At 41.4% G+C, this 17237-nt stretch overlaps 1 protein-coding gene across 2 annotated transcripts in view; it reads left to right on the top strand.

Moving 5' to 3' along the window:
* dync2h1 (dynein cytoplasmic 2 heavy chain 1) overlaps positions 1 to 17237 on the top strand; it is a 766235-nt gene that overhangs the window by 543874 nt on the left and 205124 nt on the right. For both annotated transcript variants that reach the window (XM_078545532.1, XM_078545531.1), the window contains exons 79-80: positions 177 to 287; positions 15121 to 15276. In XM_078545532.1, the coding sequence (XP_078401658.1) occupies positions 177 to 287; positions 15121 to 15276 (267 nt within the window). The remainder of the gene's footprint in view (positions 1 to 176; positions 288 to 15120; positions 15277 to 17237) is intronic.

The raw sequence follows: 17237 nt of genomic DNA, 5'->3' as shown, positions 1-17237 counted from the left end.
TCCTTGCTTACATCTCCTATCTAAATTCATGCATGCATGAAAGCCACTTGTATCGAAAGGGATTTACTGATGTATGTTACGTTAGCAAGAAAATTATGAAGCTTAAATTTTAAAAAAATAAAGATTTCAGTTTTTCAATGGGTTAACTAATTTTCCATTGTCTTTTTTTTTAACAGGAACTGAATAGACTTGATCCACATACAAATTTCCGTCTTTGGCTTACGTCTGAAAACCATCCAAAGTTCTCCCCAATCTTACTTCAGTCCAGTCTGAAAATAACATATGAAGTAAGTTTGTTTTACGGGAAAGTCAAATTTTTAAGACAACATTTATTGATTGATGTTTTTAATTAGGGATAACACCGCATTAAAATGATAGATTAATGTTATATTCAGTGGAAGAGAATAGCACCTCGGTGTGTTTTCACACATTTAATAACCAGTTCGTAGACTGCATTGGCAAATATCATATATCCTCTTCTCTTCCTTGGTTAGCTGATAAAGGATGCTATCCAATGACCTAAAAAGAAAAAATTGGAATGGCTAGGAACAGCAGCTTGTATTTATTTAACACCTTTGATGTTAAAATGCATTCCAACATAATTCACAGAGGCAGAAAGAGAAAATAGAGTGTAAGTCAAAGAAGGAGAGATTAAGTAGGGTAATCAAAAGAGTTGGAGAGGCTGAGAAGTTCAGGAAGTAAGTATTGAACCTAGGGAGCTGGAGAGGCTGAGAAGTTCAGGAAGTAAGTATTGAACCTAGGGAGTTGGAGAGGCTGAGAAGTTCAGGAAGTAAGTATTGAACCTAGGGAGCTGAAAGCACTGCAAAAGGAGGAGGGATGTGCAAGTGGAAAGTGCGAGTGGGATGGGGCTTGAACTGGACGAGGTCGAGCAATAATGAGGGGTTAGACCATGAAGGGCTCATAACATAAGAAAAAGGAACAGGATTAGACCATAAGGTCCCTTGAGCTTGTTCTGCCATTTAATATGATCATGGCTGATGATCTACCTCAACTCCACTTTCCCATCCACTCCCCAAATCCCTTCCTCATGTCAAATGTGCAGAGAAGCCAAAGAAGATGAGAAAGAATAATACACCACAGTGACTTTGGTGAGAGTTGTTTGTGGAGTAGAAAAGTGATTAAAGGGATTTAAACAGGACATTTGGACACGAGTCTGAAAAAAGACTTGCATTTATATAATGTCTTTCACAGCCACCAGATGTCCCAAAGTGCTTTACAGGCAAAAAAGTATTGTTGAAATTATGACCCTGTTGTAATGAAGGAAACAAACAGCCAACTGCACACATCAAACTCAGCGATGTGATGATGACCAGACAACCTGTTTTTGTGATATTGATTGAGAGATAAATATTGTCCAGGACACCAGGTTAACTCTGCTACTCTTCTTTGAAGTAGTGTCTTGGGATCTTTTATGTCCACCTGAGAGCATAAACGGAGCCTTGGTTTAACATCTCATTGATAAGACAGTACAGCTGTCCCTCAATACTGCAGTGGACTGTCAGCTTAATTGTTGTGCTCAAGTTCTGGAATGGGACTTGAATCCACACTTTCTGATTCAGAAGCAAGAGTGCTACCAACTGACCCATGTCTAAAACATGGCTGGAATGTGTTGTAATATTCCATTAAAGGATATCAACATGACATCACTGGAAGGGAAATATGTCATGTAATCCAGGTTTAGTTTCACTTTCGCTTTGAGCAGAGCACACACACAGCTCTGATGTCTTCAAGGTTTTTAACCTATGTATCACTGTGTCTATCCTTAATAAATGAACACACAACGTGTTTACCCAATCCCTTATGAACGATTGGTGTCTTGGGTTTTAACAGTAAATAAGCCCAAGGTATTATATCATTATAATAACATGACATGATGGCAGCAGTGGGATGACAGGTGGTAGCAAAATTAAGCACGGGTATGACATGGTGAACAGCCTTATATCGTGCTATGTGGCATGAGGAGACCGTCGTCATTATGGCCAGACTGCAACGAAGTCACAATGTCGGGAGTGTTGAAAATGCAGTGTGGTGACTGTGAAGTGGTGACTGGTGACTTTGGAGAAACAGCGCCAAGCCACTGCTCAAGTAAAGAGCTGGGAAACAAATGGATCCCTCTTGGTGAGATTGCAGTATATAGCCTGTCAGTTCCGTGAGTGGAACAGCATGGCAAAAGGACCAGCACCAGGTTAGTTCAGTTGGAAAAGGCAAGTAACCAGCATGTGGGCCGGATCGATAGCGAGCAAGAGAAAGTCAATCTAAACAAAAAAATGGTGATAGAAATCAGGCCAGATAAGGTTGCAATTATAACAGGTGGCTTCGAGAGATGCTGAACAATAAATTGAATAAAAAGCAAAGACGCCATTACCCCATGGTGCATTCCTGCCACAACTGCTCTTCATGGGCGGAGTTTCGGAAAAGCGTGCAAAAGTAACTACAATGTCACCTATCTCAGGTCCTCAAGGAGAAGGAAGGTCAAAGAGGCATTGGCAGAATGTCCACAAAATTCCCCAGTTTGAATTAGGATGCAGCAGACCTACTGTCCAAATTCAAGATGTTTAAACAACATACAGAGCGATGATTTCTTGATTCAGGTGTGTCTGAACCAGACAAGCAAGCCATAAAAATTTACCTAACATTTGGAAATGAAGGTCTACACAGGCTGAACACGCCAGGATTAACAGAAGAAGAGCTAAAGGATCCCCAAAAGATATGGACTACATTGGAAGACAGGTTCAGAATCAGGTTAAATTTCTGTATTCATCAACCAGAGTTCAAGTCATTTTGACACCAGCCTACAGAATCCAGAGACCATTTCCTCAGCAGATGCAGAGAAAATCACATACTGTGATTTTTTTCAAGCACAGGGCTAGTAGACAGAATTGTTGAGCTGGTGATAGCATCCACTCCCCATGTCAGAATTCCAGAAAGATCTGCTAAACAAACCCAGAATGTATAGCATCAAGGAAGTACTTGAGGATGGACGTAAACACGAAGCAAACCTCGCAGGTTGACAAAGCTTACAGGTCCTAAGTACAACCCCAATTGTTGACACACTCACTAGAACACCCAAATCTAGCAAGACGTGGAAGTTGTGGACTTCTGCATGCGCTAAGGAAATGCCCAGCTTTTCGTCAATTCTACAAGGCATGTGGCAGAAAGGGCCATTGATGGTGGCAGTGCACTAGAACAAAGGCTGATGTAGCTACAAATAGCCGTGCACTAATCCAAACAGACCTTAGACAACAGTTACCTTCAAGCAATAATAATGACCATCTGGTATCCCATCATCAGAAACATATACATGAGGTGATTGACAATCCAGATAACTTGATGGTCACATTGGATACACTTTGCAGATTGTCTAACCTAGAGAAAACAGAAGATATATCCTTATAGCTACAAGCTGACAATGTTTTCCAAATTGAGCTGGTACATTTTGCACAACACAAATGCTAGCAGCTACAAGAAGAATCGGCACTAGATTCTACACTACAGAAACTATGGAAAACCATAATCGCAGGTTGGCCTGATTCAATTCAGCATGTCCACGAACACATGAGATCATTTTGGCCTTAACCAGATGAGCTAGGCACCTCCCGGGGTGTCATTTTTAAAGGCAGGCAGGTCATTGAACAGAATCTTTGCAACCTGATATTCTTCAACAACTTCTTCATCACTCACACTTGGACATAGATCGGATGAGAAGACTCGCAAGAGAGACAGTCTATTGGCCGGGTATGAACAATGATATTAAAGTCATTGTCAAGAAGTGTGAGGTATGTCAAGAGCACATGCCAAGTCAACACAAAGCGGATGAAGTCCATCCATGGTCTAAAATCGCATCCGACCTTTTTCATGCCAATAGCATTCATTCCATCGTCATTGTGACTATTTTACCAAGTACCCCATTATTTGACAATTGCACAATACGTCAAATACAGCTGTCACGCTTACATTAAATGCTATTTTCAGTTAATTTGGAATGCTGAGAGAGATCATTACAGAAAATGGTCCGCAATTTATTGGTAAGTCATTTCAGGATATGTGTGGGAAGTGGAATATCAATTGCATTACTTCTTCTCCTCATTACCTTAGATCTAATGGCCTAGCTAAATGATTGATTTGCATGGTGAAATCCCTAACTCTTAAATTTAGACAGACCAAGCAAGATCTACATATTGCACTGTTACATCTGAGAGCAACATCTTCAAGTGCAACTATTCCATCACCAGCAGAGCTCATGTTTGGCAGGCCACCGCATACCAATTTACCTATTCTTACACATTCTACTCTCTCAGAAACTAGAGAGCAACTTTTAAAACTACAAGACAAGATGACCAATGTGCATGATAAAAATGCAGGTACAGAATTGCCAAACTGACAGTTGGGACAAGAAGTTTGCATCAGAAAGGTTTGCTGCAGAAAACCCAGCTTGTAACCACAGTGTTTATGTGGATGATCGAGTTGAGCTTCTGGTCAATGGTAATGGCCATGCTATTGATGTGGGGCTTCAGTAATGATCGAGCCATTGAATTTCAAATAGGAATTGGCCATTGCCTGGTACTTGTGTGGTACAAATGTTACTTGAAACTTATCAGTCAAAAACGAGTTATTGTCCAGGTCTTGCTATATCCAGACATGGGCTGCTTCATGATCTGAGGAATTGTGAATGGAACTGAATACAATGTAATTACTATAGATCATGGCATATGGGTCAACCTGGCATAAACGACAACCCCAAATTTTTCAGTTACAAAATGCTTTACTCATATTAGTAGCCGGCCTCAATTTTTCATTCCAGAAATGTATGTTTTACTTATACTGTAACTTGGCACATGGTTAAAGCAGGCAACACAGGCTGTGTTGCGAAGAACATGCATGGGAGTTTAAAATATGCTCACACGGAGCATACCGTGCATCACAAGGCAAGTGACAAACAGAAATGGGTCCTCCACAAAACGAATAAAGATTGTTTTTATTATTCACTCATGGGATGTGGGCATCACTGGCTAGGCCAGCATTTAGTGCCCATCCCTAATTGTTCTTGAGAAGGTGGTGGTGAGCTGCCGCCTTGAACTGCTGCAGTCCATGTGCTCTAGGTACACCTACAGTGCTGTTAGGGAGGGAGTTCCATATTTTGACCCAGTGACAGTGAAGGAACAGTGATATATTTCCAAGTCAGGGTGGTGAGTGGTTTGGAGGGGAGCTTCCAGATTGTGGTATTCCCATCTATTTGCTGCCCTAGTCCTTCTAGATGGTAGCGGTTGTGGGTTTGGAAGGTGCTGTCTAAAGAGACTTGGTGAGTTCCTGTAATGCATCTTGTAGATGGTACATTGTGCTGCCAATGTGCATAGGTGGTGGAGGGAGTGAATGGTTGTGGATAGGTTGCCAGTCAAGTGGACTGCTTTGTCCTGGATGGTGTCAAGCTTCTTGAGTGTTGTGGGAGCTGCACTCATCCAGGCACGTGGAGAGTATTCCATCACACTCCTGACTTGTGCCTTGTAGATGGTGGACAGGCTTTGGGGAGTCAGGAGGTGAGTTAATCGCCAAAGGCTTCCTAGCCTCTGACCTGCTCTTGTAATTGCAGTATTTATGTGGCTAGTCCAGTTTAGTTTCTGATCAATGGTAACCCCAGGATGTTGATAGTGGGGGATTCAGCAATGGTAATGCCATTGAATGTCAAGGAGCGATGTTTAGATTCTCTGTCGTTGGATATGGTCATTGCCTGGCACTTGTCTGGTGCAAATGTTACTTGCCACTTGTCAGCCCAAGCCTGGATATTGTCCAGGTCTTGCTGCATTTGGGCATGGACTGCATCAGTATCTGAAGAGTTGCAAATGGTACTGAACATTGTGCAATCATCAGCGAAAATCCTTACTTCTGAACTTATGACGGAAGTGTGAAGCTGCTTTCAAGTTAAAAGTTGTAGCATTTGCTAACTTGTCAAATAACTGTGCTGCAACAAGGGAAATCAGTGTTAGTGAAAAACTGGTGCATGAATGGAAGAAAAAGGAATTCACCCTGAAGAAGATGCCCGAGATGAAATGCACCATCAGAATAGAGACTGGCCAATGGCTGAATCTTAAGAAGCATGTATCGAAATGGGCCATCGAATATTGTCAGAATGGCTATATCGTCACCAGAAATGCAATTTGTGTACATGCACTTAAGTGGGCCAAATCAAACCCTGAGTCCAGCAAGTATTTCAAACCAACAGTTAGTTGGTGTAGCTGTTTTGTGAATTTTATAGGCCACCAAATAGTAATGGTAACGTGGGGCGTGGTATTAATCAGGAGATGAGAGAAACATGTAGCATGGACAATGCAGTAATCATGGGTGACTTCAATCTGCATATAGACTGGGTAAACCAAATGAGCACTATTGCTGTGGAAGACGCCTTTCTGGAGTGTGTTAGGGATGGTTTTCTAGAGCAGTATGTTGAGGAGCTGACTAGAGGACAGGCTATTTCAGATCTAGTATTATGTAATGAAAAAGGGCTAATTAATAATCTTGTTGTAAAAGAACCTTTAGGGATGAGTGACCACAATATGGTAGAAGTTTACATTATGTTTGAAAGTGAGGTAGTTCACTCTGAAGCAAAGGTTAAAGTTGAATAAAGGAAATTATGAAGGCACAGGGGACAAATTGGCTGAGGTGGATTAGGAAAATACATTAAAAGGTGTGACCATACATAGGCAATGGATAGCCTTCAAAGAACTGTTACATAGCTTACAGCACTGTACATTCCTTCAAGGTACAAAAACCCAAAAGAGCCATTCAACCGTGGCTGACAAAGGAAGCTAAGGATTGTATAAGATTAAAAGAAAAGGCTTACAAAGTTGCCAGCAGTAGTAAACCTGAGGATTGGGAGGTTTTTAGAATATAGCAAAGGAAGACTAAGAAACTGGTAAAGATAGGGAAAATAGAATATGAAAGCACTAGCAAAAAAAAAAGCTTCTATAGGTATGTGAAAAGGAAGTATTTAACTAAGACAAATGTGAGTCCTTTGCAGACAGAGTCAGGAGAATTCATAATGGGGAATAGAGAAATGGCAGAGAAGCTAAATGATTACTTTGTGTCTGTTTTCACTGAGGAAGATACAAGAAATCTCTCAAATTTAGAGATCCAAGGGATTAGGGAGAATGAGGAGTTGAAGGAAATTAGTATAAGTAAGAAGGTTGTATTGAAGAAATTAATGGGACTGAAAGTTGATAAGTCCCCAGGCCCTGAAATTCTGCACTCCAGAGTGTTGAAAGAGGTTGCTATAGAGGTTGTGGATGCATTACTGATCATTTTCCAAAATTCTATAGATTCTGGAATGGTCCCTAAAGATTGGGATGTAAGAAAAGTCACACACTATTTAGGAAGGGAGTGAGAGAGAAAACAGGGAACTACAGCCTGTTAGCCTGACATCAGTGGTAGGGAAAATGCTAGAATATATTATAAAGGATGTGATAATTGGATATTTGTATAATCATGATCTGATGTGGCATAGTCAGCATGGATTTGCAAATGGGAAATCATGTTGACGAACTTGTTGGAGTTTTTTTGAGGATGTTATTAACAAAACTGATAAAGGAGAGTTGATGGATGTAGTCTACTTGGATTTTCGGAAGACTTTTGATAAAGACCCCCACAGGAGGTTGATTAGCAAAATAAAAGCACATGGGATAGGAGGCAATATAGTGACATGGATTAAGGATTGGCTAACAGGCAGAAAACAGAAAGTTGGGAGGCGATGGCGTAGTGGTATTGTTGCTGGACTAGTAATCCAGAACCCAGCATAATGCTCTGGGGGGGACCAGGGTTCGAAACCCGCCACAGCAGATAGTGTAATTTGAATTCAATACCATTGACCATGACCATGACCATGAAACCATTGTCAATTGTTCCTCTGCAAAATAGATATACTGCTTTGGATACTGTTGAGGGGAATGGCCTCTTAGGGGAAAGCAGCAACAGCCAAATTTGTTGTACCACGGTTGGCTCTGCTGCACAGGGGAGAAGTAAAAAGTGTGGGAATGCAATAATTATAGGGGATTCAATTGTAAGGGGAATAGACAGGCATTTCTGTGGCCGCAAACAAGACTCCAGGATGGTATGTTGCCTCCCTGGTGCTAGGATTGAGGATGTCTCCGAGCGGCTACAGGACATTCTGAAGTGGGAGGGTGAACAGCCAGTGGTCGTGGTACACATTGGTACAAACAACATAGGTAAAAAAAGGGATGAGGTCCTAAAAGCAGAATATGGGGAGTTAGGAAGTAAGTTGAAAAGTAGGATCTCAAAGGTAGTGATCTCAGGATTACTACCAGTGCCACGTGCTAGCCAGAGTAGAAATAGCAAGATATATTGGATGAATACATGGCTGAAGAGATGGTGTGAGGGGGAGGGTTTCAGATTCCTGGGGCATTGAGACCAGTTTTGGAGAGGTGGGACCAGTACAAACTGGACGGGTTACACCTGGGCAGGACCAGGACTAATGTCCTAGGAGGAGTATTTGCTAGAGTGGTAAGGAAGGGTTTAAACTAAAATAGCAGGGGGATGGGAACCATTGCAAGGAGTCAGAGGAGGGGGAATCAAGGACAGGAGCAAAAGATAGAAAGGGGAATCAGAAAAGTGATAGGCAGAGAAATCAAGGGCCAGAATCAAACAGGGCCTCAGTGAAAAATAGTGGGAACGGGGCAAGTAATGTTAAAAAGACAAGCCTTAAGGTTTTGTGCGTTAACGCGAGAAGCATTCGCAATAAAGTGGATGAATTAACTGCGCAAATAGATGTAAACAGGTATGATATAGTTGGGATTACGGAGACATAGCTGCAGCGTGACTAGGGATGGGAACTGGACATCCAGGGATTTTCAGTATTTAGGAAGGACAGACAAAAAGGAAAAGGCGGTGGAGTTGCATTGCTGCTTAAAGAGGAAATTAACGCGATAGTGAGGAAAGATATTAGCTCCGACGATGTGGAATCTGCGTGGGTAGAGCTAAGAAACGCTAAGGGGGAAAAGCGTTAGTGGGGGTTGTATATAGACCCCCAAACTGTAATGGTGATGTTGGGAATGGCATTAAACAGGAAATTAGAGACACATGCAATAAAGGAACATCTGTAATTATGGGTGACTTTAATCTGCATATAGATTGAGCAAATCAAATTAATAACAATACAGTAGAGGAGGAATTCCTGGAGTGTATACGGGATGGTTTTCTGGACCAATACATTGAGGAACCAACTAGAAAATAGGCCATCCTGGAGTGGGTATTGTGTAATGAGAAAGGAATAATTGGCAATCTAGTTGTGCGAGGCCCCTTGGGGATGAGCGACCATAATATGATAGAATTCTTCATCAAGGTGGAGAGTGATGTAGTTGATTCTGAGACTAGGGTCCTGAATCTTAATAAAGGAAACTACGATGGTATGAGACACGAGTTGGCTATGATGGATTGGGAAACGTTGCGTAAAGGGATGATGGTGGATAGGCAATGGCAAACATTCAAAAAGTACATGGGTGAACTGCAACAATTGTTTATTCCTGTCTAGCGCAAAAGTAAAACAGGAAAGGTGGCCAAACTATGGCTTACAAGGGAAATTAGAGATAGTATTAGATCCAAGGAAGAGGCATACAAATTGGCTAAAAAAAAAATGGACCTGAGGATTGGGAGCAGTTTAGTATTCAGCAAAGGAGGACCAAGGGATTGATTAAGAAGGGGGAAATAGAGTACGAGAGTAAGCTTGCGGGGAACATAAAAACTGACTGTAAAAGTTTCTATAGGTATGTGAGGAGAAAAAGATTGGTGAAGACAAATGTAGGTCGCTTTCAGTCAGAAAAAGGGGAATTTATAATGAGGAACAAAGAAATGGCTGACCAACTAAATACATACTTTGGTTCTGTCTTCACAAAGGAGGACACAAATAATATACCAGAAATGTTGGGGAACACAGGGTTTAGTGAGAGGGAGGAACTGAAAGAAATCAGCATTAGTAGGGAAATGGTGTTGGGGAAATTGATGGGATTGAAGGCCGATAAATCCCCAGGGCCTGATAATCTAGATCCCAGAGTACTTAAGGAAGTGCTCCTAGAAATAGTGGATGCATTAGTGGTCACCTTCCGAAATTCTATAGACTCTGGAACAGTTCCTACAGATTGGAGGGTAGCTAATGTAACCCCACTATTTAAAAAGGGAGGTAGAGAGAAAACAGGGAATTATAGACCAGTCAGTTTGACGTCGGTAGTGGGGAAAATTCTAGAGTCCATTATAAAAGATTTAATAGCTGAGCACTTGGAAAACAATGGCAGAATCGGACAGAGTCAGCATGGATTTACGAAAGGGAAATCATGCTTGACAAATCTACTGGAATTTTTCAAGGATGTAACTAGTAGAGTTGATGAGGGGGAGCCAGTGGATGTTGTTTATTTGGACTTTCAGAAGGCTTTCGACAAAGTCCCACATAAGAGATTAGCGTGTAAAATTAAAGCGCATGGGATTGGGGGTAGTGTATTGAGATGGATAGAAAACTGGTTGGCAGACAGGAAACAAAGAGTAGGAATAAACGGGTCTTTTTCCGATTGGCAGGCAGTGATAAATGGGGTACTGCAGGGATCGGTGCTGGGATGCCAGCTATTCACAATATATATTAATGGTTTAGATGAGGGATCTAAATATGATATCTCCAAATTTGCAGATGAGACAAAGCTGGGTGGGAGGGTGAGCTGTGAGGAGGATGCAGAGATGCTTCAGTGTGATTTGGACAAGCTGAGTAAGTGGGCAAATGCATGGCATTTGCAGCATAATGTGGATGAATGTGAGGTTATCCGCTTTGGTAGCAAAAACAGGAAGGCAGATTATTATCTGAATGGCTATAAATTGAGGGAGGGGAATGTGCAACGAGACCTGGGTGTCCTTGTACACCAGTCGCTGAAGGTAAGCATGCAGGTGCAGCAGGTGGTAAAGAAGGCAAATGGTATGTTGGCCTTCATAGTGAGAGGATTTGAGTACAGGAGCAGGGATGTCTTCCTGCAATTATACAGGGCCTTGGTGAGACCACACCTGGAATATTGTGTGCAGTTTTGGTTTCCTTATCTGAGGAAGGATGTTCTTGCTATAGAGGGAGTGCAGCGAAGGTTTACCAGACTGATTCCTGGGATGGCGGGACTGATATATGAGGAGAGATTGAGTCAGTTACGATTATATTCGCTGGAGTTCAGAAGATGAGGGGGATCTCATAGAAACCTATAAAATTCTAACAGGACTAGACAGGTTAGATGCAGGAAGGATGTTCCTGATGGTGAGGGAGTCCAGAACCAGGGGTCACAGTCTGAGGATAGGGGGTAGACCATTTAGGACTGAGATGAGGAGAAACTTCTTCACCCAGAGAGTGGTGAGCCTATGGAATTCGCTGCCACTGAAAGTAGTTGAGGCCAAAACATTGTATGTTTTCAAGAAGGAGTTAGATATAGCTCTTGGGGCGAAAGGAATCAAAGGATATGGGGAGAAAGCGGGAGCAGGCTATTGAGTTGGATGATTAGCCATGATCATGTTGAATGGTGGAGCAGGCTCGACCAGCCGAATGGCCTACTCCTGCTCCTAGTTTCTATGTTTCTATGTTGTAAAAACCCACCTCGTTCACTAATGTCCTTCAGGTAAGGAAATCTGCTGTCCATGCCTGGTCTGGCCTACATGTGACTCCTGACCCACCCTCTGAACGAGGGCAGTTAGGGATGGGCAATAAATGCTGGCCTAGCCAGCGATGTCCACATCCCATGAATGAATTTTTAAAAAAGGAATAAGCGGGTCATTCTCGCATTGGCAGGCTGCGACTAGTGGGGTCCCGCAAGGATCAGTACTTGGGCCCCAGCTGTTCACAATATATATCAATGATTTGAATATGGGGACCAAATATAATATTTCCAAATTTGCAGATGATACAAAGCTAGGCGGGAATGTATTTTTTAAGGAAGATGTAAAGTGGCTACAGGAGGATTTGGACAGATTTAGTGAGTAGCAAGAACATGGCAGGCAGAATATAATGTGGAAAAATGTAAGGTAGAAGGAACAGATGTGCAGAGTATTTCCTAAATGGTAAGGGATTAGAAAGTGTAAATGTACAAAGCGACCAGGGTGTCCTTGTCCATAAGTCACTGAAGGCTAACATGCAGGTGCAGCAAGCTATTAGGAAGGCTAATAGGATGTTATTAGGATGCAAGAGGATTGCATCGCAAGAGGATCTGAATTCAAGAGTCTTGCTTCAATTGTATAGAAGCTTGGTTAGACGGCATTTGGAGTAGTGTGTGCAGTTTTGGTCCCCTTAACTCAGAAAGGATATTAATGTCATAGAGGGAGTGCAACAGAAGTTCACCAGACTTGTTCTGGGGTTGGCGGGACTGTCTTAAGAAGAGAGATTGCGCAAACTGGGCCTGCATTCTCTAGAGTTTCAAAGAATGAGAGGTGATCTCATTGAAACCTACAAAATACTTAAAGGAATAGGCAGGGTAGATGCAGGTAAGATGTTTTCCCCTGGTTGGGGAGTCTAGGAGAGACGCAGGAGAGACAATTTCAAAATAAGAGGGAAGCCAGTTAGGACCAAGATGAGGAGAAATTTCTTTACTCAGAGTGTTATGAACCTTTGGAATTCTCTACCCCAGAGGACCATGGAAGCTCAGTCATTGAGTATGTTTAAGGTAGAAATTGATAAATTTCTGATTAATAATAACACATAAAGGGTTATGGAGATAGTGTGTGTAAAAGGCATTGAAGTGTTCGATCAGCCATGATCGTATTGGATGGCAGAGCAGGCTTGATGGGCTGAATGGCCTTGTCCTGTTCCTATGTTCCTAACCGTCTAGCGTTGCAGCAGATGATCAAAATAACGATCATGCGGTTCATATTAAATTAATGTGGCACGGTTTATGAATGAATTAATTCTACAAGGATACCTTTAACCACATCAAAAAGTTTTAAAACCATCAATTCATTGCCTTAAGCATCTGATGCAAAGGGTCAAGATTTTTCAGACTTCCAAAAGACCTCAATGCCAAAATTCCAAGTTTTCAGCAATTCATCATCAGAGAGTGGCAAAAACATAAAGAATGCAGCTTGTTATTGTCAGACATGTTCAGATCCCATATAACTAATGAGAACAAGAGGTGCCTGTGAAGAAATAAGATCCAAATTGCAGTTATTCCTGGGGGTCTAATGTCTGTAGTTCAACCTTTTGATGCATGCCTCAATAAGCCATTCAAGGTTCATGTTCACAGTGAACGGAATAGGTGGATGGTTGATGGAGAAAACAACTTCACAGAGTGGAAAGATACGTGTTGCCTGCTTGAGGTTTTGCGTAGTTTCATTGTCAAATCATAGGATGCTATTAATACACTAAGTGTCATCAGACTATTCAAAAAGTGCAGAATATCCAACTCAATGGATGGAGAGGAAGATGATTGTTGTGGAGGGATGATTCTGAATGCGAAAGAGCCAAATCTGATCCAGAGTGGGATCCTTACAATGGTGCCATAGCCTAAGTGATTCAGAATGTATTTTCATGGGCAAAATTTTACATCCCGAGGGTGGGTGCACACCCAACCTGATTGAGAGTAAAATAATGCGCGATGACGTTGGGCGAGCGTCCCAACATCATCGCGCACTTGCGCCCGCCAACTGAAATATTGCACGCGTGAGAGCCAGCAGCGCGCCTGCCAACAATTAAGAGGCCTATTAAGGCCATTAAACTAGCAATCAATTTTTTTTTCTTTTTCCTGGCTGCGCAACCTTACAGTTGGTGGGCGGGCGAATAGGCCAGGTGGCCTTTGCATTTTTTAGGAAACCTCATCCACGGTCAGGATAAGGTTTCCAACAGCAATTGAAAAAAAATTTTAAACATCATTTTTAATATGTTCATGTGGCTGAGTCACATGTGGGGACATGTTTCCCTTATTTTTAAAATCTTTATTTTTCATTTTAAAATTCTTCAGCTCCCTGAGGCAGCTCTGTGCCTTCAGGGAGCTTTCAGTGCGTGCTTCCCCGCACATGCGCTTGCGCTCCTCCCACCCCTTCCCCAGCAGCTGCGCGTTTGACACTGGCTGGCCATTAATTGGCCCGTTTTGCGGCCGATCCCAGGCCCGGCCTACATGCCTGCCCGACGAAGGGAAAATCCTGCCCTTTGAACCCTTTGCATCAGATGCTTAAGACAATGAATTGATGGTTTTAAAACTCTTTGATTGTGGTTAAAGGTATCCTTGTAGAATTAATTCCTTCAATAAACTGTGCCACATTAATTTAATATGAACCACTGGTGTTATTTTTTTCACATTTCAAAATGGCGGCCATTCACAGCCCCACCGGCAGTTCACATTTAATACTCAGCATATAATTCGACCCCTGTTTTTGGAAAGATTCTTGGGGGCTTCAAAGGTCAACTTACATGCCGCGATTTACAGTATCAGTGAGCTTATTACTTTGAGCTAAAGAGGCTGGCCTGAGGAACTCCTGCAGTGGTATGTTAAGGTCTGAGATGAGTAAGGTCTGGGATGAGTGGCCTCTGGTTTATTTGAAGACACTGGAGGGTTTTCTCCCTGACTCCCATTAGCTTAAATTTTACTAGTGTTACTATGTGCCACAATCAGTCTAATGCTGCCTTGGTTTCTCACAAGTAGTCACTGCAATCTCAGAATATTTGATTATTGGCAATTTTGAATGGAACTTTAGATCAGCCTAATGCTGTTTAATTAATAGTAAATTATATTAAAAAATAAGGTATTCATGTAAAACCAATGTTGTTGGCTATCAAAATTTCCTAAGCATCAACACAATCATGAGCAGTAATGAGGCTGCCTAAAATTTCTCGAAGGAATAGAGTTATATCACTAGTAACTGCATTTATATATCTTTGAAAGCTGATAAAGACTCTACTGCAACTTTATCTTTACTAAAAATAGAAGAAAGAATACCCAACATAAATACTTGTTACATTTTCTGACATACAGTAAATTATCTGTTTACAATTTCAGCATTCTAATCAGATATCAAAAAATGTATAATTATAACATGTCTTTGGTTGGATATCTTAAAGACTGCTATTTGTTCACTGTTTTTTGGTTCATCTAACAGGCACCACCAGGTTTAAAGAAGAACTTGATGAGGACATATGAATCCTGGACATCAGAGCAAATTGCTAGGAAAGGTGTACTAGAACGAGCACAGTCCCTCTTCAGCTTGGCCTGGTTTCATGCTGTTTGTCAGGAGAGGAGGAAGTATATCCCTCAAGTATGTAGTTTAGTTTCAAGCAAACATTTACACCTGAGCAAAAGTTTATACTTGAATCATAGTTAAACTTTCAACTAGTTTCTATGTGGAGGCAAAGAGCATTGAACAAACTTTTAAAACTGCAAATGGCTTAAACTATATGTGGCAGTTTTACTATATATCAACATTCACTTGAGTTTTTAACTTCTTTTGGTGCTTAAATTGGAGTTAATTCACTGCATTTTTTTCAATGGCACTTTGTTGCTTTTCTCATCACTTTTAACATACAAGGGGCTTCACATCGAAGAAACAGTTGATGAGCAGTCATCGAAGAATTAGTAGTGATAACCAAAAGCTTCACCAAAAGGCTAAGCTTTTGAGCCAGTTTTTAAAGGCATGGAGAGAAGAAGCAAGGCGAAGGAGCCAAGGGAGGGAGTTACAGAGAGTAAAGCCTCTGCCACCACAGGTAGAATGAAAGATGGGTTGGTGTCGAGGGGACCAAAGTCGGAAGTTTCAAAGGCAAAGTTGGGATTTAGAAATGGAGGTAGTTGCAGAAATGAGGAGGGGTAAACAAGAATAAAGATTTTGACTTCAGTGTACTGGCAATAAGTGGAGGTAATGAAAATAGGGATGATGGGCATGTAAGACTTGATTTAGGACAGAATGCATGCAACAGAATTTTAGAAAAGCTATAGTTTGTATAGAATAGAGCTCAGGAGGCTGGAATCATATAATCTTGGAATAACAAATTGTGGCTAATGTTTTCAGCAAAAGTGTGTTGGAGGCTAGGGCAGAGCTGGCAGTGCTGTGGAGGAAGCAATACATAGTTGTGATATTAAATCAGTTATGGAGTTTGTGCTCAGCCCTGCATAGATTAGGTCACCGAGTGAGATCACTGTGGCTTAACCTAATTAGGAAACCTGGAATGGAGATGGAAGTTTGTCAAGGGCATGGAATTTTTGATTACTCAGAAAATTATTTCTGGATATTCTCCAGCTTTGTACCTTTATATCATTCAATTGAAATTACCATGATGTCTTCCTCAATAATTTAATAGGCAAATTCTAAAATATTCTTTGCTTTTTGCCTTTCACCCTCCAAAGCATCCCTGCTGAGATACAGCGTTGATCTAGCTCTAGTATCTCATTGAAGTGTTATTGATGCATAAGCCTAGACTGTGAGTTAGCTGAATTCAACTGGAAGAGCTACAGTTGACCTAAGTGATAGAATCTAGAACTTTTGGAACTGAGACACTCAGTAGCACACCAGGCAGTGAATTTATCTATAACGCCATTTACTGGTGCCTTTGGCGCAATTTGAACTAAAGCACAACAAATCACCAGAAATCAATGAATGACCTAATATTCAAAAACCAATAAAAAAAAGAAAAACTTGCATTTATATTGCACCATTCATGAACAAGTGTCTCAAAACTCTTTACAGCCAATTAAGTACTTTTAAAGTATAGTCATTGTTGTAATGTTGGAAACACAGCAGCCAATTTGCACATGGCAAGCTCCCCCTCACAGCAATGTGATGATGACCAGGTAATCTGTTTTGTAATGTTGACTAAAAGATAAATATTGGCTAGGTCACTGGGAAGAACTCCCCAGCTCTTCTTCAAGATAGTGCCATGGGGTCTTTTAGATCCACCTGAAGAGCAGACAGGGCCTCGGTTTAACATCTCATTTGAAAGATGGTACCTCCAGCAGTGCAGCACTCCTGTACTGCACTGAAGCATCAGCCTAGATTTCTGTGCTCAAGTCCTTGATAGGGACTTGAACACACAAGCTTCTGAGGCAGAGGCTACCAACTGAGCCACGGCTGACACAAGAAACTAAAGAAGTTGTAGAAACTGCATTATATATGACAAAGGAGAAACAAATGAGAATATTAGAATATAAATGAATGTGTAGGAGAATGCAGTCAGATATTTATGGTATTAAGAATATTAATTACCAAACACTATTAAGCATTTTGTG

The sequence above is a fragment of the Cetorhinus maximus genome, chromosome 7, assembly GCF_964194155.1.
Source record: "Cetorhinus maximus chromosome 7, sCetMax3.hap1.1, whole genome shotgun sequence".
In the NCBI taxonomy this organism is placed as follows: Eukaryota; Metazoa; Chordata; class Chondrichthyes; order Lamniformes; family Cetorhinidae; genus Cetorhinus; species Cetorhinus maximus.
This window is presented reverse-complemented; position numbering and strand designations above follow the sequence as displayed.